This window comes from Lynx canadensis, chromosome F1 (genome assembly GCF_007474595.2).
Source record: "Lynx canadensis isolate LIC74 chromosome F1, mLynCan4.pri.v2, whole genome shotgun sequence".
NCBI lineage: Eukaryota > Metazoa > Chordata > Mammalia > Carnivora > Felidae > Lynx > Lynx canadensis.
In genome coordinates, this window is record NC_044319.2 from 7417513 (window position 1) to 7445137 (window position 27625).

Sequence of the window (27625 nt, forward strand, 5' to 3'; positions counted from 1 at the left end):
CCCCATACTGTGTTGCTTGATACAGAGTCCGCTGCAAAGGAGTAGTTCCCATAACGGGGTAAGGTTCAGTGGACTGTTGATTCTGAGTAATAGGGAAAGCCAGCCGAGGTAAGCCTCTATCTGGTGCCTGAAAAGAAGGTCGTTTTAAAGGTACCTTCTGGACCAGAGGGGCCAAGAAGGCAGGCTTCCTCTGATCTTCCAAATACGGCCCATCATCTCCCTGATCCCCAAAAGGAGAGTCATCATTATTTTCTGGATCTTGCACAGATAACTGTTCTAGGAGGGGGAGAGGAGGTAAAGGTGAAGGCACCCGTGACTGTCCCGAAAGGACATTGAAAGTAGTTTCTGGAGGGACAGGAGCATCTGAAGTCACTAAGGGTTGGGCTGCTTCCGAGCTAAGAGAAACTATTTCAATAGAATCCTGCGGATCAAGGACCTCCTTAATACAGGTCCAAGTAGACCACAAAGTCCCTGGAACTGCAGCCCCACGAATCTTCATTCGATTTTTAAGTTCCTGACCAACTCGCTGCCAATCCTTTAAATCAACTGTACCCCCATCTGGAAACCATGGGAAATAATCATGCACTATGTCAAAAAATTCCCTAAGGGCTGACTGAGAAACCTTAATTCCCTTCTCCTTCATAAGAGCCTGCAAGGCAGTTATAAAATATCCCTGTTCCATAGACTGTTTCTGTCCCATAGTTTTACTCCCGTCGTCTGTGCTGCTGGCACAGTTCCCCTACCTGAATTAGACGCCGTGCGGTCCGCTATAGCTTTCCTCCTTGTTGTCTCAGGTCCCTGTTGGGGCGCCACTTGTCGCGACCGGTGCGACAAACACCGAGGTCAGGGTTCTGAGGGTAGGGGAATGCAAGAAAAAAAGAGAGAAGAGAAAGTTTGGGAACAGGAGGGTCCCCTGGGCTGATGGCCCAAGTGACGACTTTATTGTTTCTGTACACAATCTTTCATAATATAAGACTCTTATGGATCAGGTCATTCTAAGAATAATCAGGTTTCACATAATCACTGCCAACCAAAACATTTAGTTCTGTGTTTCTTGTGCATTTTCTAGACGGGTCACAAGACCTTGTTGATAAGATTGCTAGCAAAACACAATTCCCATGTTTGTTTCTATCTGACTCGGGGTAGAAAAAGGGAGGTAGCATTACTGCCAACACTTGCAGACCACAGGCTTCAGGAATTAACTTTCTCAGCCTTGACAAGGCTTTCGTATGCCCTTGAAAGTGGGGGAATGGGAGGGGGAACCACCAGGTTGGCTTGAGTCAACAGGGAACGTTGCTCGACCGGGTCTCAGCCTGGCGCCGGGGCCCGGCCTCCCACATGAATGGGAGGGGGAACCACCGGGTTGGCTTGAGTCAACGGGGAACATTGCTCGACCCGGTCTCAGCCTGGCGCCGGGGCCCGGCCCCCCACAATACCCAAGAAATAACTCTGAGGACTGAGTGAACAAATTGCCCAACTAGAGGGAAGTTATGAGGGGCAGAAACATGATTGAGGGGAGAAAAGAATCACCAGTGCTGCAGAGGAAGGAGCTCTGACCACAGAGAGAGGAGAGAGAGAGAGAGAAAGAGAGAGGGCAAGAATGAGCAGCGCACAGGGGACTGCACAAGAAAAACACTTCCCCAAAACCATTAACAGGAAAAATGAGAGGGACTTATTATCACAAGCTTTTACAAGTAGCAGAGCTCAAAGTCTGAAGTTTAGAAGTCTGTACCATGGCCAGGTGGAGGCTGATGGGCATAGTGGTGCTCCTGTGGAGGAGGGCAGAGGCCTGGGAGCAGAGAACATGGTCTGAGAATCCCCTGGGTAGCACTGGGAGAGGCAGTTCCCAGTGCATTTGGGAGAGGTGGCACTGCCTCTCAGGTGACGGAAGAGCTGACTAGTGGGCACCATTGAGATGCCCCATTCATTAGCATAGGGGCAGAGACACCATCTAAAGGCAGCTAACCTGGATGCCAGCTTTTTTCTGTGCTTTACCATAAACTCCAAGCCCCTGCATGTTCATGTGACTGCCCTTCTGGGACAAACTGGCACCAACCATGGCAGAGCGAGGCCCTCCTCAGAGGTCAGTGCGCATCTGTGCCATGCCAGATCCTTACAATTTGGAGTTTTGAAACCCAGCTGGCATTCCTGAGATTAAAAAAAAAAAAAAAAAAAAAAAACAGCAAAAAACAGGAGCACTCCACCACTGGGTGGTCAGAAGGCTCAGACACAGGGTGAAGGTGGCAATCTGAGTGATGCCTGGGACACATGAGGTGAGATCGTTCACTCTGCTGTGAAGGCTTTCTGAATAGCAGTGGGCAGGAACTTCCTTCTCCAGGGGATAGAGAGCCAGCTGATACTATCCCCCGCCGCTATCAGTATGGATAGACTTTAGTGAGCAGCGCAGTGCCCACAGTGGAGGCTTGAGCCATGTACACTAAGCCCTGCCTCCTTGCACTCTGCAGGTGCTTTTTTCATAGGGCAAGTGTGCCTGAGAACCAGAGCAATGGGACCAGCACAGACCCCCCTGCACCCCTCAAGTCTACTGACCAGAGAGTGCTGCAAAGCTTCAATTCTAGTGGAAACTGGACCCAGCCTCTTTTAACAAGCAGACCAAAACACGCCTAGTTAAAACTTGCCACACACTGGAAAGGTCCAAACACTCCCCACCGCAGACAAGGTGAAACTCTGCAGAGGACTGACCCGAGAGGAAAAGCAGCCAAAACACAGCAGCAGAGTGCACACTGCATACACCAAAAACACTTCCTGAAGCGCCAGGCCCTGGTCAGTATATGACCTCTTCTTAAAATAGCCATTACTCTCAGGAGCAAGAAATATAACAGGCTTTCCTAACACACAGGAGACAGAGACTTAGACAAAATGCCAGGATGGAGGAATTCGTCCCAAAACAAAGAACAAGAAAACGTCATGGGGCAGGGATCTAACTGAAACAGATATAAGTAATATGCCTGAGTCAGAATTGAAAACAACAATCATAAGGATACTAGCTGAGCTAAAGAAAAGGATAAAAGACATCAGGAAGTCCATCACTGCAGAGATAAAACACCTAAAATCTAGGTAGGCTGAAATAAAAATTGCTGTAACTGAGACGCAAAACTGATTGGATATAATGACCACAAGGATGGAAGAGTCAGAGGAATGAATGAATAATATAGAAGGTAAAATTATGGAAAATAATGAAGCTGAAAAGAAGAGGGAAAGAAAAATACTGGATAACAAATATAGACATAGGGAACTCAGTGACTCCATAAAATGTAATAGCACTAGTATCATGGGAATCCAGAAGAAGAGAGGGGGAAAAAGGGACAGAAGGCTTATTTGACCAAATTATAACTGAAAATATTCCTGATCTGTGAAAGGAAACAGATATCCAATTCCAGGAGGCACAGAGAATTCCCATCAAAATCAACAAAAGCAGGCCAACACTGAGACATATTGTAGTAAAACTTGCAAAATACAGACATAGTGAGAAAATCCTGAAAGCAGCAAGGGGAAAAAAATTCCTAACCTACAAAGGAAGACAAATATAAGGTTAGCAACAGATTCATCCATAGAAACTTGGCAGGCCAGAAGGGATTGGTATGATGCATTCAGTGTACTGAATGGGAAAAAGTATGCAGCCAAGAATACTTTATCCAGCAAGGCTGTCATTCAGAATAGAAGAAGAGATCGTTTGCCAGGCAAACAAAAACTTAAAGGAATTTGTCATTACTAAACCAGCCCTGCAAGAAATATTAAAGGGGAATGTTTGAGTGAGAAAGTAACCAAAAGTGACAAAGACTAGAAAGGAATTGAGAAAATCTCCAGAAACACTGACTTTGCAGGTAATAAAATGACACTAAATTCATATCTATCAATAATTGCTCGCAATGTAAATAGTCTAAATGCTCCAATAAAAAGACATATGGTACCAGAATGGATAATAAAAAACAAGGCCCATCTTTATTCTGCCGACAAGAAACTCAATTTAGACCTAAAGACACCTACAGACTGAAAATAAGGGGATAGAGAACCATTTATCACGCTAATGGATGTTAAAAGAAAGCTGGAGTAACCATACTTATATCAGACAAACTAGATTTTAAACCAAAGACTGTAACAAAAGATGAAGAAGGGCACTATATCATAATTAAGGGGTCTATTCAAGAAGATCTAACAATTTGTGCCCCCAGCCTGGAACACCCAAATACATAAATTAATCACAAACATAGAGAAACTCATTGATAATAATACAATAATATTAGGGGACTTTAACACTGCACTTATAGCAATGGACAGATGATTTAAGCAGAAAGGAATCAATAAGGAAACAAAGACTTTGAATGACACACTGGAGCAGATGGACTTAACAGATATATTCAGAACATTTCATCCTGAAGCAGCAGAATACACATTCTTCTCGAGTGCACATGGTACATTCTGTAGAATAGATCACATACTGGATCACAAATCAAGCCTCAAAAAATACAAAAAAGATTGAGATCATACTGTGCATATTTTCTGACCACAATGCTATGAAACTTGAAGTCAACCACAAGAAAAAATTTGTAAAGGCCACAAATACATGGAGGTTAAAGAACATCCTACTAAAGACTGAGTGGCTTAAGCAGCAAATCAAAGAAGAAATTTAAAAAATACATGGAAGCAAATGAAAATGAAAACATGACAGTCCAAAACCTATGTGATACAGCAAAAATGGTCATAAGAGGGAAGTATATAGCAATACAGAGCTACCTCAAAAGCAAGAAAAGTCTCAAATACACAACTTAATCTTATACCTAAAGGAGTTAGAAAAGGAATAGCAAAAAAAAAAGCCTAAAGCCAGCAGAAGGGAAATAATAAATATTAGAGCAGAAATAAATGACATAGAAACAAACTGAAAAAAAACAGTAAAACAGATCAATGAAACTAGAAGCTCGTTCTTTGAAAGAATTAATACAATTGATAACCCCAGCCAGACTTATCAAAAAGATAAGAGGAAGGACCCAAATAAATAAAATCACAAATGAAAGAGGAGTAATCATAACCAACACACATAAATACAAACAATTGTAAGAGAATACTATGAAAAATTATATGTGAAAAAATTGGACAATCTAGAAGAATGGATAAATTCCTAGAAACATACAAACTACCAAAACTGAAATAGGAAGATGTAGAAAATTTGAACAGACCCATAACCAGTGAAGATATTGAATTAGTAATCAAAATCCCTCAACAAACAAAAGTCCAGGGGGAAATGGCTTCCCGGGGGCATTTCTACCAAATTAAAGAGAGTTAATACCTATTATTTTTAAACTGTTCCCAAAAATAGAAATGGAAGGAAAATTTCCAAACTCATTCTATGAGGCCAGCATTACCCTGGTACCCAAACCAGATAAATACACTACTAGAAATAAGAATTACAGACCAATATCCCTGATGAACATAGATGCAAAAATTCTCAAGATATTAGCAAATCAAATCCAACAGTACATTAAAATAATTATTCACCACGACCAAGTGGGATTTATTCCCGGACTTCAGGGTTGGTTCACTATTTGCAAATCAAATGCAATACACTGCATTAATAAGGGCTAAGAACCATATGATCCTGTCAATAGAAGCACAAAAAGCACTTGACAAAGTACAGCATCCATTTTTTATAAGAATCCTCAACTATGTCGGGATACATGGAACATATCTCAACATCATAAAGGCCATATGTGAAAGACCCACAGCTAATGTCATCCTCAATGGGGAAAAATAGAGAACGTTTCCTCTGTGGTTTGGAACAAGAGAGGGATGTCCACTCTCACCCCTGTTATTTAACATAGTACTAGAAGTCCTAGTCTCAGCAATCAGACAACAAAAGGAAAGAAATGGCATCCAAATCAGCAAGGAAGAAGTCACCTTTTTGCTATCTGTAGATGACATGATACTCTATGTAGAAAACCTGAAAGACACCACCAAAAAATTGCTAGAAATAATACATGAATGCAACAAAGTCTCAGGATATAAAATCAACGTACAGAAATCTGTTGCATTTCTATATACCAATAATCAAGCACCAGAAAGAGAAATCAAGGAATCAGTCCCATTTACAATTACATTAAAAACCATAAGATACCTAGTAATAAACGTAACCAAAGAGGTAAAAGATATGTACTCTGAAAACTACAGAACACTTAAGAAAGAAATTGAAGACACAAAGAAATGGAAAAACATTCCATGCTCATGGATAGGAAGAACAAACGTTGTTAAAATGTCTGTACTACTCAAAGCAGTCTATACTTTCAGTGCAATCCCTATCAAAATACTACTAGCATTTTTCACAGAGCTAGAACAAACTATCCTAAAATTTGGATGGAACCACAAAAGACTTTGAATAGACAAAGCAAGACTGAAAAAGAAAAACAAAGCTGGCAGCGTCACAATTCCAGACTTCAAGCCATATTACAAAGCTGTAGTCATCAAGACAGTATGGTACTGGCACAAAAACAGACACATAGACCAATGGAACAGAATGGAAAACCCAGAAATAGACCCACAGCTATATGTTCAACTCATTATCAAGAAAGCAGGAGAGAATAACCAATGGAAAAAAGACAGTCTCTTCAACAAATGGTGTTGGGAAAACTGGACAGCAACATGCAGAAGAATGAAACCGGACCACTTCCTTATACTATATACAAAAATAAATCCAAAATGGATGAAAGACCTAAATGTGAGGTAGGAAACCATCAAAACCTTAGAGAAGAACATAGATAACAACCTCTTTGACCTTGGCTCTAGGTCAAGTTATTACTAGACACATCTCTGAAGGCTAGGGAAATAAAAGCAAAAATGAACCATTGAGATTTTACCAAGATAACTTCTGCACAGTGAAGGAAACAATCAACAAAACTAAAAGGCAATCTATGGCATGAGAGAAGATATTTGCAAATGACTTAATCTGATAAAGGGTTAGTATCCAAAATCTATCAAGAACTTATCAAACAACACCCCCAAAACAAATAATGCAGTTAAGAAATGGGCAGAAGACATGAATGAATAGACATTTTTCCAAAGAAGACATCCAAATGGCTAATAGGCATGTGGAAAGATGCTCAGCATCACTCACAATCCGAGAAATACAAATAAAAAACCATGATGAGATACCACATCACACCTGGCAGAGTGGCTAACATTAACATCACAGGAAACAACACATTTCAGTGAGGATGTGGAAAAAGGGGAACCCCCTTACATTACTGGTGGGGATGCAAACTGGTGCAGCCGCTCTGGAAAACAGTATGGAATTTCCTCAAAAAGTTAAAAACAGAACTTCCCTGTGACCCAGCAATTGCACTACTAGGTATTTACCCAAAGGATACAAAAATACTGATGCAAAGTGGCACATGTACCCTGATGTTTATAGCAGCATTATCAACAATAGCCAGATTATAGAAAAAAAAACAAGTGCCCATCGACTGATGAATTGGTAAAGAAGATGTGTGTGTGTGTGTGTGTATAAATTTGAAGTAAAAAAGTATATAAGTATGTGTGTGTGTATAATACACATGAATACATACACACACAATGGAATATTACTCAGCCATCAAAAAGAATAAAATCTTGCCATTTGCAATGATGGGGATGGAGCTAGAGTATATTACGCCAAGTGAAATCTGCTAGAGAAAGACAGATACCAAATGATTGCAATTATGTGTGGAGTTCAAGAAACAAAACAGATAAACACAGGGGAAGGAAATAAAGAGCATGTGGAAAACAGTAAGACACTCTTAAATCTAGAGAACAAATTTAAGATTCATGGAGGAGAAGTCAGCAGGGAATGGATTAAATGGGTGATGGGTATTAAGGAGGGCACTTGTTATGATGAGCACTGGGTCTTCTCTGTAAGTGACGAATCACTAAATTCTACTCCCGAATATTACACTGTATGTTATCTAAGTAGAATTTAAATAAGAACTTGATTTAAAAAAAAAAAAAAAACAACTTTCCCTTCTTTCCCCCTTCTAGCATCTGTGGTAATTTGAGATATAAAGAAACTACTGTGTGATGGAGAATGGAAGACAGCATTGTAATTTTTTTCTCTAGAAGAGGAAAAATAAATGTTGAAACCATTGGTTCTCTAAGGAAGAAACAACTGAAGTGCGGGGAGTTTTGTTTAAGTCATGTTAGTAAATGTGTATAAATGCCTCAGTTTTCCTTCATTTTGAATTTGACTTGGAATGGAACCAGAGTTCCATATAACTCTAAAAGTTTCCTATGGGGCACCTGGGTGGCTCAGTAGGTTAAGCGACTTCAGCTCAGATCATGATCTCATGGTTCATGGGTTCGAGCCCCACATAGGGCTCAGTGCTGACAGCTCAGAGCCTGGAGCCTGCTTCGGATTCTGTGTCTCCCCCTCTCTCTGCCCCTCCCCTGCTCACACTCTGTTTCCCCCCCCCTCAAAAAAATAAACATTAAAAAAATTTTTCAAGGGGCGCCTGGGTGGCTCAGTCGGTTAAGCAGCCGACTTCAGCTCAGGTCATGATCTCGCGGTCCGTGAGTTCGAGCCCCGCGTGGGGCTCTGTGCTGAGAGCTCAGAGCCTGGAGCCTGTTTCAGATTCTGTGTCTCCCTCTCTCTCACCCTCCCCCATTCATGCTCTCTCTCTGTCTCAAAAATAAATAAACGTTAAAAAAAATTTTAAGTTTCCTATAACCATATCTCCTACTTACAAAAATGTGTTTCTAGCATATTTCTTTCATATTGCTAGGTTCTTTCCTACCCTACTATGTTTGCTCAGAATTTGTACTGGAAATCCCAGTGGATTCCCTTCCATCAGTAACTGGGGGAGGGGGCTTTAATGTGACAGGTGCTCGCAAATACATTCACTCATTTATTTCTTCAGTCATTTTCCCATGTTTATTGAACCCCTAAACCGTGCCCAGCACTGTGCTACTTTCTAGAATGAAACAAATAAAATTAAGCAACTCCTACTCTCCATTTTCATTTTCTTTTCCCCTTCTAGTTTTTCTTTAGGAAGAAACCTGAGTAGGGACCTCATTAGAAGTCAGGCTTCTTTCTGATAGACTCATGTCAAGCATTGCCATTTGCAAGAGTAATGCCTCTACAGTGTCAGAATAATTCAGGCCGTTGTGTTGTTCTAAGCAGGAGGACAGGGAGAGAGCCCTGAATTTGAAGTAAAAACCTTGAGTCTGAGCTTGTGTCCCAGCTGAGCGCACTCAGGCAAGTCATTCACTTTCCTGGGACTCAGTCTCTTTGGCCTCTTCTACCTGTGTCATGACCCTCATGGTGTTGTGCTAGAGAGTGACCTAATTCTCTGTAACTCTATCATTCTTTGCGCTAATGTGTAAAGTACTCTACAAACACAAGGAAGCATTGTTGCTAATCATGTGACTTATTATTACCATTTTTTTTTTCATTTAGTGACTGAGCTGAGGCCATATCTTTTCTTGAACTAGCTTGAATGAGCCCTTAAAAAATATTAAGATCTTGAGGACTTTTTCCTTTCGATTATATATATACAAGTATGGAAAGAAAACATAATGGCGATATATATTTTATGTTCTTGATTCATATTTTCCCCTCAAGATACATACCATCCCAAATTATCTATGTTTATATCTGCATCTGCATCTGTATCTGTATCTATCTATCTAGATATCCCTTCAATTTATAAATAATATTTTTAAAATTGATCATTTCCTGGAGAATTTGTACTTTGGCAAAACATAATGATAACCTGACAACAATAAGAAAATATTTATATTAACTTGAATGTTCATGTTAGCAGGCTTTAGAAGAGAAAGAGATCTCAATCCAGTTTCATGGGGATGGATGGAGTCTGGGCTGCGGAGTGGCAGGAAGAGGCAGGGCACTTCCCCAAAGGGAGAACATTGTAGTAAAAACATATATAAAACATTGATGGTATTCATGTGGGGCTATAGAGAGAATGCTACTTATCATTGTTTTGGTAATTTAGAAAGGTATTTTTATATTTGTGAGTATAAAAATAACATGTTCACTTTTTAAAAATCAGAAAATCAGAGAAGTATAAACATAAAATTAATAATGTCCCAGTTTTCACTCCAGAAATCAGTCTCTTTAACAATAGAGTGAAAAGTCTTCCATATATTCTCTCTCACACACATGTGCACACACACACACACACACACACACACACACACACTCCTTGGAATACTTTCTGTTTCTCTGTATTTGTAAATACAGAGAATACAAATACAAATACTGAAATTCTTCAGTAAGTTTTTATAATTTTTATTGTATTTATACCTTTTGATAATGTAAATGGATTTTTAAAATTCCAGTTTCTAACTGGTTGTTGATATTGCAGGAAAAGTTACTTATTTTTATTTATCTTTTATCAAGAAACCTCATCATTTTTTTAATTCAAAAAGGTTTTTGCTATACTCTGTTGGGTTTTTCAGACATCACATTCAAACCATGAGCAAAAAGAATTTTATCTCTTCTGTTTTATTACAGGTTTTTTTTTTCATTTTTAATGTATTTTTTTGAATCGTTACATAATAGTGAATGATTACTGTCTGTTTCTAATTATAATGGAAATAGCTTTATAATTTCACCAGTAAAATAAAACTAGTTTGGCATTCGGCAAATAGTTCATATTATATTGATGTACTTTTTTCCCCATCTATATATCCTTTTAATTTATTATTGATCAAGGTAATACAGGGAAATATAAAATAAAAAACAACAACAATGCATGTAATAAAGAAAGCCTCACCCTGAGCTGTCAACCTACTTCCAATTCTTTCTTTCCAGAAGCTATCTTTACTACTTTTATCTGTATTGTCTAGTATTACTTTTTTTTATGTAACCTATTCATATTTCTATTTCTTGATGTTTTGTTTCAAATATGACCTGTTTAATTACTGTTGTGGAATATGGAATACATTACCTGTCTCCTGTCACTCCTTCCCCTCTCTGCCGGCCCATCCCCAGCACAAGCAGGTACTTCCTGTCTCCTGAGCCTCCCATTAGAAGTCTGTCATCTTTTGTCATCATGGCTGTTGTTGCTGTTAAATCAATATTTACTGTTTATACTGAAATATTATTAACAACTGAGCTATATACAGTGATCACATTTCCTCTTGTGCAGCCATTTTTTTTTCATTTTAGTTCATGGTTCTGTGTACCTCATATTAAATCATCTTAAAATGCTTTAACATATCACCTTACCACAGTCTGACACATCAGGACTCTGTCCATTTTATTTGCTATTTCTTGGAGATACCCTTTGTGGATCCCTCCCTCGTCTTCTACATTTCCTTTCCTTTTTTTTTTTTTTTTTTTTTTTTTTGGCCTCATGGTGGTGGAGGCCATTCTCCAGTCTTTGTTAGGTATACAAATTTATCTCCCTTCAAACTATTTCCTAGCCTTCATTGTTACTGTTAAAATATCTGGTATAAATCATATTTACTAATCTTTGTATGTTATCATTTCTATAAATTCGCTTTCTCTGAAAGCTTTTAGGATCTTATTTATTTCCAATGTTCTGAAAAATTTTGATGTGTGTTTGAGACTTTTTTATGGTTTTCCCAGAGACTGATAGACTTTCATCATTTAGAAATGTATGCCCTTTAAAAATAAATAAAACACAATAAGAAATTTTGCTTCGTAATCTATTTTGTAATTTCTTCCTGTCTGATTTTGGTTCTCTCTGGAACTCTCATAATTGGATTTTGAGTATCTTAAGTAAATCCTCTAACTTCATACTTTTTTTGCTCACATTTATCATGCTTTTTTTTTTTCTACTTTCAGAGACATCCCTTTTTCTCCCTTTGAGATTTTGAGATATCAGTTCCCACGATATATCCTTCATGCATCGACTTTTCAATGATCATTTCAATTTCTTTAGATTCATTCTGTATTGTCAATTACTGCATTTGAACTTCTAGATCACTATTTCAGTTTCCAGCTTTGCCAATCCTATATTACATTGCCTTCATGAAATTCGTATTTTGGATCTTTTGAAGAACATTTTTTTTGTTCTTAGATTATTCTTTTGAAATATCTTCTCAAATGTCCTTAAGAATTCCTGTTTCTTCCATTTGATTGCCCTCAGTGGTAGCCATATGCTTTTTCTTCTTGACATGTCTCCTTTAAACTATCAATTTGTGTTAGATGAAGTGCTTATGTTCCACATAAGCAGGCTGGTACCCAGAAGCCTAACAGATTGGGCTCTGGAGTCTTCTGTCACTACGGAAACAGTAAGGTAAGGTAAACAGAATGATTTGGGCTTTGCCCAGATGAAGCAAACCTTCTCCAGAGCTCCCAGGTTCCCATCTTTCCTGGCATCACAACAGCACCGGACTCTGACAGGCCTCCTCCTTCCAGTGAACACTGGTACCGAAACAGAAGCCTCAGTAGTGGCCCTCATTCCCCGATCTCCATGTTGGTGTCCGTGTAAATAGTCATGTGACCTCAGCATGGAGGGGCAAGAGAGAGGAAGCCCTAAGCATTTGCTCTGGACATCAGCCTCTAGACCTTATCATGGTTTAGGATAACTGATGACCATTGTAGATCATGCCTTTGCTTTTCTGTTTTCAGTGTGGAATTTTTTTATTTTTTAATGCATAACTGAGAAACTATAATTTAAGCAAGCTTTATTTTTAAGCATTTTTTTTTTTATTTTAAGCCTAATGATTCCTTAAGTCAACCATTCCTATAAATAGCTTGCCTGTTGGACTGTAAGGTAATTCCTTAGAACTGAATTCCTTAGAAGCAGAATAGTCTAACTGTATGAAGAATATAAGGAGGGAAGACACAACATGTAGAAACTCCCCTGTGAGCTTCAGACCTGTGGCCTAAAAAGCAAAGCATCAAAGGCAACCCATGAAAAATTCCACAATGTGGTTTTGACAATATTTGAATAGAGATGTTAAAACTAAGCCTGAAACATGCATTGAAGACTCACTTTTTCTACAACGGGTTATCTTAAAATTTTTCTGAATATCACTCACTGAATGATTTGAAAGCAGAGATATGTCATGACCGCTGATTTTTACCCTGCGGTGTTCCCTTTAGCCTTTAAGCCGAATGGATTTCAAAATGTTGCTGAGTTACCTGTGCTGGTTTTATTAAAGTCCCCCAAAATGGGCTAGCTCTGACCTTTTCATTGCTCACACAAATTAATATATTCAGAAGAAGTGCTTGATCAATAAGACAAATTTCTGCTGCAAAATTTGCTTTCAGGATGCATCTGAAAACCTTTCCAGAAATCTACAATTATTGATAACTAATGCATTTCCTTTTGATACACACTTGAGGCTCATTAATAATGTGTCTCACAGCTGGTGATAAACACATTTTTTATAGTGCTATTAAGGATACATATACGTATGATGAAATATTTAAAAACAAGACAGTGGCAAATACTAATAACTTCAGGATAGTTGTTGATTTGGAGGAAGGTGGCAGGGATTTCAGATCAAGCATAAATACACAAACGTTAATGCCAGATTTCTCAGCCTTGGGACTCTTGACGTTTGCAGGTTTTCCCTGTGTATTACAGGATGTTCAGCATCCCTGAACTCTACTCACTGGATGCTAATAGCCCTTCTCTTGCCAGTTGTGACAACCCAAAATGCCTCCAGATATTGCTACGTTTCTGAGGATAGGGGGACAGAATCACCTTTGATTGGAAAGTTCTGCCTTTTTTTTTTTTTAAGTTTATTTATTTATTTTGAGAGAGTATGCGGAAGGGGCAGAGAGAGGGAGAATCCTAAGCACGCTTCTCACTGTCAGCTCGGAGCCCAATGTGGGGCTCGAACTCCTGAACTGTGAGATTATGACCTGAGCTGAAATCAAGAGTCAGACGCTTAACCCACTGAGCCACCCAGGTGCCCTGGAAGTACTGACTTTAATCATAATGGTAAGGTTCTAGTTTTTGTAAAGTGGAAAGTTCACAGGTGTCCATTTGTAGATGGTGCTTCATAGTTTACCCACAAGCTACATATATTCTCTTGAATGTATAAATGTTGTAAGATTTACTAAAGCTGCTGATAATCTTGCAACAGCTGATTTTCTGGAAATAAACTTGGAGATAGATTCTGTGTGATCTTCATTCCGATGATTCATGGAGAATGTGGAACTTTATTTTTCACTTCTTAACCACAGTGCACTAGCATATTTTCTATTGTGTCATTATGATGAATATTTTGACAGGATGTTTATTTTAAATCTTCAAAATTTGAAACACTTAATCATGCAATTTGGGCAACTGGAACTTGCTCAAAATTGCATGGCTGTTAGGCCAGAACTGAATATTTTAGTCAAATATTAAAAATACACATTTCAAGGGTGCTGGACTTCTGGAATTATGTGTGCACAAAATAAAGTACAATCTTACAAGAATAATTAAGTACTGCATAACTTATAAGTACATAACTTGCAAGAGTAAGTTAGTAGAGAAACAGAACCCCTCTGAAACCAGTGTAAATAACACGGAATTTATTCTAAGGATCTAGAAGAGCTCAAGGTAAGAAGTGATGCTGGGTTTGGCGGTGGGACTACCACGTTCTTTCCTCCCCCACAGTCTCACTTTCACTTCCTTCTCTTGGGGGGATGTTGTCTTTTCAATTCTTATCCATATGTATCTGTTGCTGTCTCCCTGAGGCTTGCCTTCTCCTCTTCCTCATTTATGTGAACTTGGACAGAGCAACTTCCATCTGTGCGTGACTCTCCAGCACAGCTTCTTTTAATTAACTTACTTTGTGACTCAATATTGAGAAAATCATACTGGCTCGGCATAGGTCAGGTGTTTACACCTGGTCTAATTATCTGTGGCCAGATAGAGAGTAGATAGGCTCACATGGTGCCTTGACTGTCTTATTCGGCATCACACGGGTGCATCGGGCACTCTAAGAGGGCACTGGGGCATCTAAGTGGCTTAGTCGGTTGGGTGTCTGACTTCGGCTCAGGCCATGATCTCACGATTCGTCAGTTCAAGCCCCACATTGGACTCACTGCTGTCAATGCAGAGCCCACTTTGGATCTTCTGTCTCCCCCCCATCTTTGTCCCTCCCCCACTCATGAGCTCTCTCAAAAATAAAAAATACAAATAAAAAAATACAAAGAGGGTACTGGCTGGGAAGAAATGATGCACATCTCAACTACATCTAACATCTAACATCAACTAACAAAAATATCCTGTGAAGATTTTGTTTCCCTTCCATGAGAGAGACCAAAAGAGAGAAAGCCACTAGATACATAGGAGATACATCTAGATTATACAAATTTTTTAAGCATAGGTAACTCTCCTTATCTACACTAGAATTAAAAATTAAATTCTTCAGCCATATGCCTTCTAAAGTTGCTCATTTTCCCCTTGAGTTCTCTTTCTTATGTGTAAGGATATGTGAACATCCCAAGGCTAAACCTCTCCATAAGCTCTAACATTCTGTTTTGAGAGCACTAGCTTTATATCACTCTAGAGACAACAACACATTCCTGGAGCTTTCTTTAGTAATTTTAGATTGGGATGGGTATTCTGAGATGACGAATTAACTACTCTTCAACAAATGTCTAATATTATTTGTGAACCTGTTTCTGATCAAAATAGGAGTATAAAGATTTTTGAGCTGATGATAAAGAAGCAGAACTACAAACGTAGTCCTGTCCTCAAAATCACCTCATAGGCACTGTTGGAATGGTGGCCCCCACGGGTCTGCATCACAAGAAGGTAGGGGTGGCCCGGAGGTCCACTCATATGCTGTCATCCACACATGCTTCACACACGAGGAACAATGAGCTTCTCTGAAATCTGACAATGAAGCAAACATCAGGGTCTCTGGAAATGAACAAGGCTGTAGGTGAAATAGTTGTAAATTCCACGGAACGAGGTATGGAATGGATCTATGATAAGCAAACTGAATGCCGTCAAGTCTTCTCCAAGGAAGGCTCTGGAGAATCCACACATTTTTAAGTGTATGGATATGCAGTCAACTTGATTCTCCAAGGTAGTAACCTTCCAATTCATTTTGAGAGTATACTTTTTCCTTTAAATAATTTTTAATTAATAAATAACTTTTTAGCCACTGTTTTCATTTTCTCTGTTAATAAGTTTCTGTGGCATATTATCTTCATTGAAATTATCCACAAAATAAAGTGCAGGATTATCTGGTTAATACCATAAGAATAACAATTTTGGTAAAACTGTAAAGAAACAAAAACCCCCTGAAACCAGGAGCATCCTCTTAAATTTCGACAGAGCATCTCTGTTAAAACTCAAGGCAGTTGAGGGGCGCCTGGGTGGCGCAGTCGGTTAAGCGTCCGACTTCAGCCAGGTCACGATCTCGCGGTCCGTGGGTTTGAGCCCCGCGTCAGGCTCTGGGCGGATGGCTCGGAGCCTGGAGCCTGTTTCCGATTCTGTGTCTCCCTCTCTCTCTGCCCCTCCCCCATTCATGCTCTGTCTCTCTCTGTCCCAAAAATAAATAAACGTTGAAAAAAAAAAAATTTAAAAAAAACTCAAGGCAGTTGTAATTAGCAGTTTGGGATTTCCTGATTTTTTAATGTTTTTACTTTCCAAAAAGGATGTAACACACCACTTTATCTTGATCAGTGTGGCCAATTAGGCCCTGAGCAGTGAGCACCATGGTAGCATGTTGTAGCTTTTTAAAGACTTAATTAGACTTCTTAGACACCATGAAGGTATTTTATAAGCAACTATAAAAACAAGTTCATATTCTTGATTTATCACTTTGGGCATCTAGAAACACTGTTTGGAATTGCCAATAACTCCTATTAACCGTTACTTAAACAAACAGATGATCCAGCTGAGATAGGATCAGACTCCAGAGATTCAGACACCCCCCCCCCACCTCGAAGCCACCAGCCAGCTGTCCCAGGGTGCAAGGTTGCTGTGATGAGCATCTCATTGACATCCTGGGGCCTCTGCACAGTGGGTCATGGGTTGAAAGAATAGTTTTCCCTTTAAAAATGAAATCTAGGAAAGCAAAAATTGGTTAATCAAACTTAACTCATTACATTTTCAAGGCTGTTGAAAGAACTATTTACTTGAATCAAGCCAGCTTTTAAAGCTATTTTGTAATCTTAAAGTCTAATGTTTTTATTTAATTGTTTTAATTTTTACTTTTTTAATATAATTTATTGTCAAATTGGCTAACATACAGTGTGTAAAGTGTGCTCTTGCTTTTGGGGGTAGATTCCCATGGTAATCGCTTACATACAACACCCAGTGCTCATCCCAACAAGTGTCCTCCTCAATACCCATCACCCATTTCCCCCTCTCCCCCACTCCCCCATAAACCCTCAGTTTGTTCTCCGCATTTAAGAGTCTCTTGTGGTTTGCTTCCCTCCCTGTTTGTAACTATTTTTTTTTCCCTTCCCTTCCCCCATGGTCTCCTGTTAAGTTTCTCAAGATCCACATATGAGTGAAAACATATGATAACTGTCCTTCTCTGACTGACTTATTTTTATTCAGCATAATACCTTCCATTTCCACCCACATTGCTGTTGTTTCATTCTTTCTCATTGCCAAGTAGTATTCCATTTTACATATAAACCACATCTTCTTTATCCATTCATCAGTTGATGGACATTTAGGCTCTTTCCATAATATGACTATTGTTGAAAGCACTGCTATAAACATTGGGGTATATGCGCTCTATGAATCACCACTCCTGTATCCCTTGGGTAAATTCCTAGTGGTGCTATTGCTGGATCATAGGGTAGCTCTATTTTTAATTTTTGAGGTACCTCCACCCTGTTTTCCAGAGTGGCTGCACCAGTTTGCATTCCCACCAACAGTGCAAGAGGGTTCCCATTTCTCCACATCCTCGCCAACATCTGTAGTTTCCCGATTTGTTCATTTCAGCCACTTTGACCAGTGTAAGGTGGTATGTCAGTGTGGCTTTGATTTGTATTTCCCTGATTATGAGTGACATTGAGCATTGTTTCAATGTGTCTGTTGGCCATCTGGATGTCTTCTTTGGAAAAGTGTCTATTCATGTCTTCTGCCCATTTCTTCACTGGATTATTTTGTTTTGGGTGTTGAGTTTGGCAAGTTCTTTGGATACAGACCCTTTATCCAATATGTTATTTGCAAGTATCTTCTCCCATTCTGTTGGTTGCCTTTTAGTTTTGTTGTTTCCTTTGCAGTGCAGAAGCTTTGTATCTTGATGAGGTCCCAATAGTTCATTTTTGCTTTTAATTCCCTTGACTTTGGAGATGTGTTGAGTAAGAAATTGCTGTGGCTGAGGTGAGAGAGGTTTTTTCCTGCTTTCTTCTCTAGGGTTTTGATGGCTTCCTGTCTCACATTCAGGTCTCCATCCATTTTGAGTTTATCTTGGTGAATGGTGTAAGAAAGTGGTCTAGTGTCATTCTTCTGCATGTTGCTGTCCAGTTCTCCCAGCACCATTTGTTAAAGAGGCTGTCTTTTTTCCATTGGATATTCTTTCCTGCTTTGTCAAAGATGAGTTGGCCATACGTTTGTGGGTCTAGTTCTGGGGTTTCTATTCTATTCCATTGGTCTATGTGTCTGTTTTTGTGCCAATACCATGCTGTCTTGATGATTACAGCTTTGTAGTAGAGGCTAAAGTCTGAGATTGTGATGCCTCCCGCTTTGTTTTTCTTCTTCAATATTACTTTGACTATTCGGGGCCTTTTGTGGTTCCATACAAATTTTAGAATTGTTTGTTCTTTAAAGTATAATATTTTTAAATATTAAGTATTACAAATTTTGTGTTTTACAAAATATAAAAATATGAACATTTTTAAACTTTAAACATTAAAATTTAAATACACAAAAACGTATGGACCATCTTTGCCAATTCAAATTCTAGCATAACACTAGAAAATGAACTTGAATTTAGCTTCTGTACATAATACTGCACTAAGTGATGCGTTAACGACTTTTGTGATTAAATATGTTTTATAGTCAGAAAACATTGGATTTTGAATTTATTTTAACGTTTATTTGTTATTGAGAGACAGAACGTGAGCAGGGGAGGGACAGAGAGAGAGGGAGACACAGAATCCAAAGCAGCTCCAGGCTCTGAGCTGTCAGCACAGAGTCCGACGCGGGGCTCAAACTCACAAACCGCGAGATCATGACCTGAGCCGAAGTCAGTCACTTAACTGACTGAGCCACTCAGGCGCCCCCAGAAAACATTGGATTTTAACCATACCTTTCTAATACGTATAAAAAGACAGTAGGATGAGGCTAATCTCTGTAACCAGTCAACAAAGATATTTTCTAAGTGCATGTAAAATAAATTATTTTAAGCTAAACATTGAATAATATGCCTGTAATAAACAGGGACATGTTGGATATGACTATTTATCTGTCAGGTATAAAATAAGATAAAAGCTTAGGTCTTCTTCAGAGATAGATGGAGGATGGATAGATAGAAAAACATAATTCTTTTTATAACGTTTTAATGTTTTGTTTTGTTTTTGAGAGAGAGAGCGATCAGGGGAGGGACAGAGAGAGAGGGAGACACAGAATCTGAAGCAGGCTCCAGGCTCTGAGCTGTCAGTACAGAGCCGGACGCGGGGCTCGAACTCACGGACCGTGAGATCATGACCTGAGCCGAAGTCTTAACCAACTGATCCACCCAGGTGCCCCAAACAGACATATCATTGTTAGTGGGAAAGTGACATTCCACAAACTATATGCAGGCAAATATTTTTTCAGCTGATTTAGGACACCGCGTGCAGTTGTTTGTTGTATCCTGAAATGGGGAAACTATAACATCCCCTGCGGGGTTGCTGTAGCCCAGCTGTGTTGGTGCTGGGTGCATGTAGTGTTGAGTGGATGGATGTTACTATTACTACTTGTTGCTTGATGTCTGTACGTGGTACCAGGGCTTTTGCACATGTGGCCATGGCCCCCAGCACAACTGTGAAGCCATTCATGCCCTTGGCCTTCACTTGGAGTTCCCTGATACAGCGATGGGGACTCTCCTCCTGATCTTTCGGATACTTGGTGCCCCCTTGCTATGTGAACAATCCCAATTGTTTTAAATATCACACTTTATTTGTGGGCCTGGACTTGACTCAGCCACTTTAGGTCGTGTGTTGCTACTGTCACGTAACATAGTATCTGGTATATATCAGGTTTCTGATATTTACCTGTGTATATCAGATATATATGTGGTATATATCTGGTATACCTGGTATATATCAGTAAAGGTTTGCTGACGGAAAGTTTCTGTTCCTTTATAGAATAATTATAGGCCTCAATAACTAACTGTGGAGGCTCTGGCTGGAGCATCACAAAAGCCCCATGGTCCTGAAATCACAGTCCTTGGGCTAAAGTACCAAGTAAATTAATGAAGTCCTTTGAGGGCAGTGGCCGTGCACTGTGGCATCGAGAGGTCAAAAGGGATGGTCCCAGTGGCCCCCTCCCATACACCCAGTGTTCCCTCAAATGGACCAGTGGCCTGGGGCTCCAGCAGACCTGAATGAGAACAGATAGGGATCTAATAAAAAGTAAACAATGCAGTGCAAAGTAGCAATTGGCTGCGGGTCAAATTTCAGGCACGGTGTTCCAGGCCAGGAGGTGAGAGCCAGCCGGGGTCACAGAGGGTTACAGTTGTTTCTGGTCAGAATAAGAAGGCAGGTGAAGGCCTGCCTGGAGACACCTGTTGAAGATAAAACCTGAGGCAAACACCAAGACCACCTTCATTCTCTTCCTTCCAGAGATGAGACGATGCTTCCCTCAGTGCTGCTCAGTCTAGTGCTGTTGAAGGGCATGGCCAGGGAAAGTGGCCTGGATCTCTGTTGTCGATTGACTTGTGCCCCCCCAAAAAAGACATGTTGAAGACCTAATGCTCGGCCCCTTAGAATGTGACTTTATTTGGAAAGAGGCGTTTTGGGGATATAATTAGTTAAGATGAGATCACACTTGTGTGAAGTGGGCCCTTAATTCAACAGGACTCGTGTCCTTATGAGCACAGGAGAAACTGAGACACAAACAGGGGGAGACTCCATGTGACAACAGAGGTGGGCCCGCGGTGGAACATCAGACATTGCCCAGAAGGTGGGAAGAGACAAGGAGGGACTCTCCCCTGCAGGCTCCCCTGCCAGCACCTTGATTCTGGACTTGCCATCTCCAGAACCGAGACACAGTAGACTTCTGTTGTTTTAACCCATTCACTGTGTTACGGCAGCCGTAGGAAAGGGACACTTTCCCAAAGACACACGCTGCTCTTCATCCACCTGGGAGCACTGGCAGCTGTGTCTTTGGGGGACACCGGGGCACCACACCATCTGTGCAGATGTGGGTCTCTCCAGAATTACTGTGGCAACCACCCACCTTGGACATTGAGAGCCCACTCTACCCAACTGTTCATCCTCTGGGGCCTGTAACCATTCCTTAGATGAGACTATTCCAGGGTGGCTGGCGGCCAAGGAAATCTCCCTGCACGCTAGCCTCCCCCCGGTCCTGCTCCAGCCCCATAGCCCCTCTCGACATCCTGCCTCAGGGCCCAGGTTCTCACTTTACCTTTTCCCAAGAGTTACAGGTGAAGCTCATATATAAACCACTCCTCCTTTCTGATATCCTGGAATATATCCGTATGCCTACAGTGTTACATCTTCCTCTGCTCATGAAGACGGTGACCAGTAGGCCACCAAGAATTCATCCTCTTCATTAATATTGAATGTCTGAAAACAAAATAGCTACTTCATGGAACATACGCATATGGGTCTGTTCTTTTAAAGAAGTGGAAATTTAGAAGAATTTATTTAAGTTTAATTGCATTCAGGCTTCCAGTTAGGGAATGAAGAAGTCACAGGAATAAAAGGCACAGTGTAGGGAATACCGTCAGTGGTGTTTTAATAGTGTTGCATGGTGACGGCTGGTAGCTACACTTGTGGGCCTCACAGTGTAATGTAGAGACTTGTCGAATCACTGTGTTGTATACCTGAAACTCATGTTTCAACTCTACTGAAATAAAAATCAATAAATAGACTTAATGGCATTCAGTGGATTATATGTTTGTTTTGAGAAGTTGTAAATGCATAGTCCTGAGGCAGCAATATGGAACAGCATGACAATTATGACACGTCGTGCTTAGGACAGTTACTGAAGGGATGCCTAGGTGGCTCAGCCGGTTGAGCGTCCAACTCTTTGTTTCATCTCAGGTCATAATCTCACGGTTTGTGAGTTCCAGACCCACATGGGGCTCCGAGCTGACAGTGTGGAGCCTGCTTGGGATTCCCTCTCTCCCTCTCTCTCTGCCCCTCCCCCGCTTGTTCTCTCTCTCTCTCTCTCTCTCTCTCTCTCTCTCATAAATAAATAAATAAACTTGAAAAAAATTAAAGAGTTACTGAAACTTAAGGGCATCCGGGTGGTTCATTGGTTGAGCGTCCAACTTCGGCTCAGGTCATGATCTCACATTTTGTGAGTTCAAGCCCCACATCAGGCTCTCTGCTGTCAGTGCAGAGCCTGGATGCTGCTTCAGATACTCTGTCCCCCTCCCTCTCTGCCTCTCCCCTACTCTCTCTGCGTGTCTCTCTCAAAAATAAATAAAACGTTTTTAAAAAACTAGATTTAGATCTTAAAATGTGTTTTTGGGTTTTAACAGTAGTTTGAGTGACCTAGTTTACCATTCACGGTTGCGTTTTTGTAAGGCTTACATAATCGTTGCTTAAATTAATCATCAGATTAAGAAAGGCCAGTAGAAGGGGCGCCTGGGTGGCTCAGTCGGTTAAGTGTCCGACTTCAGCTCAGGTGATGATCTCACGGTCCGTGAGTTCAAGCCCCGCGTCGGGCTCTGGGCTGATGGCTCAGAGCCTGGAGCCTGCTTCCGATTCTGTGTCTCCCTCTCTCTCTGACCCTCCCCTGTTCATGCTCTGTCTCTCTCTGTCTCAAAAATAAATAAACATTAAAAAAAAAATTAAAAAAAAGAAAGGCCAGTAGGAGGCCAAATCCAGATTAAGTCATGAAGGGGGATAATGAAGAAGCAAAAGCAATTGAAGGGTCAAGGGTGAAAATAACGAATAGAAAGGATAAGAGAGACAATGTCTTGCGAAGGAGAGCTGTAATACGAAACAGGACGACCCTTTTATTGATCGCAAATCTGTATGAAAATTTCTCTAAAAGAAAAAAAGTTTGGTGCACGTATCTCACCATCCGGGTGGTAAGTGATGGAGCCGGGATTTGAATCACATCTGACTGGAGGAGCCACAGTTCTTGTCTCTTGTGGATACTAGAGCCTCCTCTGACCAGGTGCAGGTGTAATTCTTATGATTTTCCTTGTGGATTCTTTTGAGAACAAAGTAACTCCTGGGGGGTCTTCTGTGCACCTCGCTAATGTAAATATTTGGCCTCCCGAATGCCATTTGTGATCAGTGCAAACCATGAGTATTGTTGCTGGTAGATGTCTGATTGCCTTGACTCTGAGGCTGACCAGGATGTCCTCGATCTCCCCAGGAGCCGAGGTGACCTACATGAACATGACCGCCTACAACAAGGGCCGGCTGCAGTCTTCCTTCTGGATCGTGGACAAGCAGCATGTTTACATCGGCAGTGCCGGCTTAGACTGGCAGTCACTGGGGCAGGTAATCCTTGCACATCACATGAACTCCGAGTTCCCTCGGCATCAGAGGTGCCAGCTTCATAAAGCGCTTGGTCACCCATAGTGTGGCTGTGGGAAACAAAACCTACAGCATTTTTTATCTTTAACTGTGTAGTTGTAACAGGCTCGCCTCTGTTTCATGTAAAAGGAGACACCTTCCTTGACAGCATCATCCACCCCAAATGCTACTATTGTGTCTCTGCTTTTGTAATTCAGATGCTACCTCCAGATTCTGGAGAGCAGGATGGCACGTGATTTATGGTATCCGGGCCTAAATGTTCAGCATGGGGTCACAGAATCTGTGAGACAGAGGAAAACATAACTTCAGCGGAGGGTGGTATGTTTGAGAACAGTAATCCTTTGTGTTATTCCTTTAATAAATATTTTAACATGAGGACGTCATCTTCCTCTTTGTGAATAATTCGCTTCAAATATCTTGAAGGTTCACTTGATAAATCTGTAATGTTCGGGTATTTATTTGTGCCAGCGCGATCCACAGAGGATTGCAAATCACCTTCTTCCCACCAGTCAACTGATGGCGGGAAGTTCTCCGGTCCTGGGGTGCATAGGAAGACTGGCCGGTCAACCATGCATGCTAAGCGGCCCATACGTGCTTTTAGCTGAGCTCTTTTAATATTCAGATCACTGGAATTACCAAGTGAATTGCACTGCATTTCTTATGGGAAAGAAAGTAGGGATGTACAGATAGACACAAGGCCGTAACTTGTAAAGAAAGACATCACCACATAGGATAAATCTGAGAGAAGGTAACTTGATATTTGTACTGGTGGATTCAGGGATTTAATCCCCCCCCCCCCCCCCCCCGATTTCCACTGTTGTCCTCTTGTCCTTAAAATGCCACACCTTCCTTTCTTTTGGTTCAGGCAGGTAACAGTGGCAGCTGTAAAAGAAATATACAGCAGGCAAACTAAATACTAAAAGTCCACTTACTTCCCTCTCCAGGGAATAGACAGTATAGAGCCAAAGTACAATCTATCTAAGGTTGTTTTGTTTAGTTTTATATTTAAAGGATAGTCAGTAATCCAGTCTTGAGGGTCAAACCACTGTTGTTTCTTTTTTTTTTTAATTTTTTAATTTTTTATTTCTTTTTTGAGAGAGAGACACACACAGAGTGTGAGCAGGGGAGGGGCAGAGAGAGAGGGAGACACAGAATCCGAAGCAGGCTCTAGGCTCTGAGCTCTCAGCACAGAGCCTGACGCGGAGCTCGAACTCACGAACCGTGAGATTATGATCTAAGCCAATGTTGGACACTTAACCAACTGAGCCACCCAGGCACCCCAAACCACTGTTATTTCTAATAATACAGTCTCCCCCCCAGCAAGAAGGGAACACTGGAAGAAAATTTTCTGGTCAGTTTTAGGATGCAGACACCATCCAAGATTGACAAAACATGGTTTATTTTATATTTGCTCAGGAAATTTGAAGGCGCTATCTACTGATATAAAAATGATTCTGAGCAAAATAATAGTATCCATGAACAATCGTGACAATAATAACTAGCTTATATTGCATGCCAGGTGCTGTTCTAAACCATTTAAATGAATTATTTACTTTAAACCTCACAGTGATCCTATGATGGAAACACTATTATTGTCTCCATTTTAAAGATAAGTAGACCTGAGCCCTGAATTGAATTTCAGTACTAAATCTTTTAAGCCAATTCCTTTCAGTATTAATTCTGTTAATGAAAAATACAAATTTTGATTTAACATATCTGTCTGATAGCCCTTCAAACACAGATATAAAAAATATTGGTTATAGCAACTTTGGCTTACCTCAGAAACCAGAAGTAAGTCAAAAGCAATATTAAAGCCTCATGAATTCAGAGGAGTTAGATAAAAAGTCTAATTTATAGAAATATCTGAATTCATCTTTTATTAATCAGTAAGCATCTTTTGCCCAGAAATTATCAGCTTGGTCTCCTATAATAAATAGGTAAATCGGTTCTATCACAATACTGATTACACGTAAATTCTGCTTCAGGTGGTTTTTAACTTGAGAATCATTTTGCCTTTTTTTTTTTAATGCACTTCCCCACCACCAAATTGTATTTCCTTTGTCATTAAGCAATGTTAGTTGAAAAGGTTTAAAGTTCCGTGAATTCCTTTTGACTGGGGTTTGAATTATTCAGGTTTAATGACATTTTTCTCCAAATGTTTGAGCAAGTTATCTTCGTTTCCTTTTACTTCTTTCATTAGGCAAATGGACATGAATAGTCAAGTGTTGGTTTCCCTGCTTGAGGCTTACTCCTTGGTCTCTGATTTTTGCTGTGTGTTTTGTAGGAAAGTAGGCTGACCTTTTAAGGTTCATTCCTTGCTGTGTACTCATTTGGAAATGCATCCTCACTGTTAAATGGCAAGTCTTCCCCACAAAACATGGTAAATGCAGATGAAGAATGGGTGGCACGTTATTTCCTATTAGTCAAATGAAGACTTGAAACCATCTTGGGATCTCTGCTGGCTTACACATTGTGAAGTGATAGTTTCCCTTCATGTATGGAGAAGACCAGACTTGCCCATGAGTCAGAGGACAACATGGGACAATACCAGGACCCAGCTCTGTTTCACAACTAGTCAAGCACCTTTGCTAAGGAGCAGTCAACTCTTTGCCATTCACTTAAATGTCCTTCTCAGTAGGAACTGGAGAATTGCAACCTCTCTATTATGCTGTTGTGTGAGCTGGGCCTCCAGATCTGTCCCTCTGACCCTGTCCTGTCGCATAGCTGGTTTGTTCTCAGCTCATAAGCCAGGTAATGAAAGGGAGAATAAACAGAATGGACTCCTGAGATTTCTCTCCTTCAAAGAGACCAGCTCAGATATACCAGCAGAGTTTACTTTTAAAAACCTAAATGGATATCATGGTGCATCTTAAGTATGGAGTAAGTGAAATAACAGGTTAAAAAATAAACTTATTTTTTGATCCATCATAAATTCACAGAAAGGAGGACTATGAAAAGGTGCTCAGCACTCTGTTAAATAACAAAAATTCAACTGAGTAAATTCAGGGATCAAATTGGCTTTATTCAACCGTTTACGAATTAGTAAACAGGAGCTCTGTGGGCTGTAGAAAGGGAAAAGTTTTTAAAGGAAGAAAGGGAGGGGGGGAAGGTAATTATTAGCAAAGAATGAATTATTTCAAGCAAAGTCACCTCGCTAAGGGTAACAGGAGAGATCTCTCTGGTGGATTATTTCACTAGTGCGGACCAGGTAATTCCATATTGGCTGGTTAAATGTTACATTCCAGAGTGGTTGAAACTGCAGTTAAATTAGATCTTAAATCTTGGTTTGCAGATATGGGATTTAACATAAGTGACTCCATTTTGGGCTTCCTTTTTAACAATTCCAAACATCTCCATGAAGAGAGGGCACATGAAGTGTCATATTCACCAGCTGTCCATGGAAACAGTCCTTGGAGAGCACCCTTGAGTAGGCTGGAGAAAAGGCTGGAATGAAATGCATACATTGATAGCAAATGTTTAACCCATCAGTGTTTTCAGGGCACATGCTTTTGCAGAAATCTGCATTGTTATGCTGGTTGTAAATTTAATAACAGGTTAAACTCCACCGAGGCCAGGGAATTGGGAGGAGGTGAATGGAAGAAATCTTTGTTATTTTTTACAAAAGGCTAGTATGTATGTGCTAGGCACTGTGCTAATAGCTTCAGACCTGATTCTTCAGTTCTCATAGCAACTTAAGGGTGGCTATTATGGCCATCTTCCAAATGAAGATACTATTGGAAAATAAAAACAGAACAGATGCTATTCTGTGACTCTTCTCTCCTGTAAAATAGTAAAACACTTTCTAACCTGTGTAGGAATCAGGCATTTGGAGATGGCTCTCCTATTCTTTAGATTTATGGTCAAGTTGGTAGAGTCCATCTGGGGCTGAGGTGGAAATCGATGCAAAGTTGTCATTTTCTGCTAAACCAAACTCTTAAAAACTAAAATAAATCTCATTCCTCCTTTAACAGTCTTTCTCATTTTCCTCTCAGAAGAGACTATACTCTT

The 27625-nt window shown here is 40.3% G+C and overlaps 1 protein-coding gene across 1 annotated transcript in view; it reads left to right on the plus strand.

The window, feature by feature from the left end:
• PLD5 (phospholipase D family member 5) overlaps window positions 1-27625 on the plus strand; it is a 352020-nt gene that overhangs the window by 214412 nt on the left and 109983 nt on the right. Inside the window, exon 12 of the mRNA XM_032591872.1 lies at window positions 23454-23581. Coding sequence (XP_032447763.1) covers window positions 23454-23581 — 128 coding nt within the window. The remainder of the gene's footprint in view (window positions 1-23453; window positions 23582-27625) is intronic.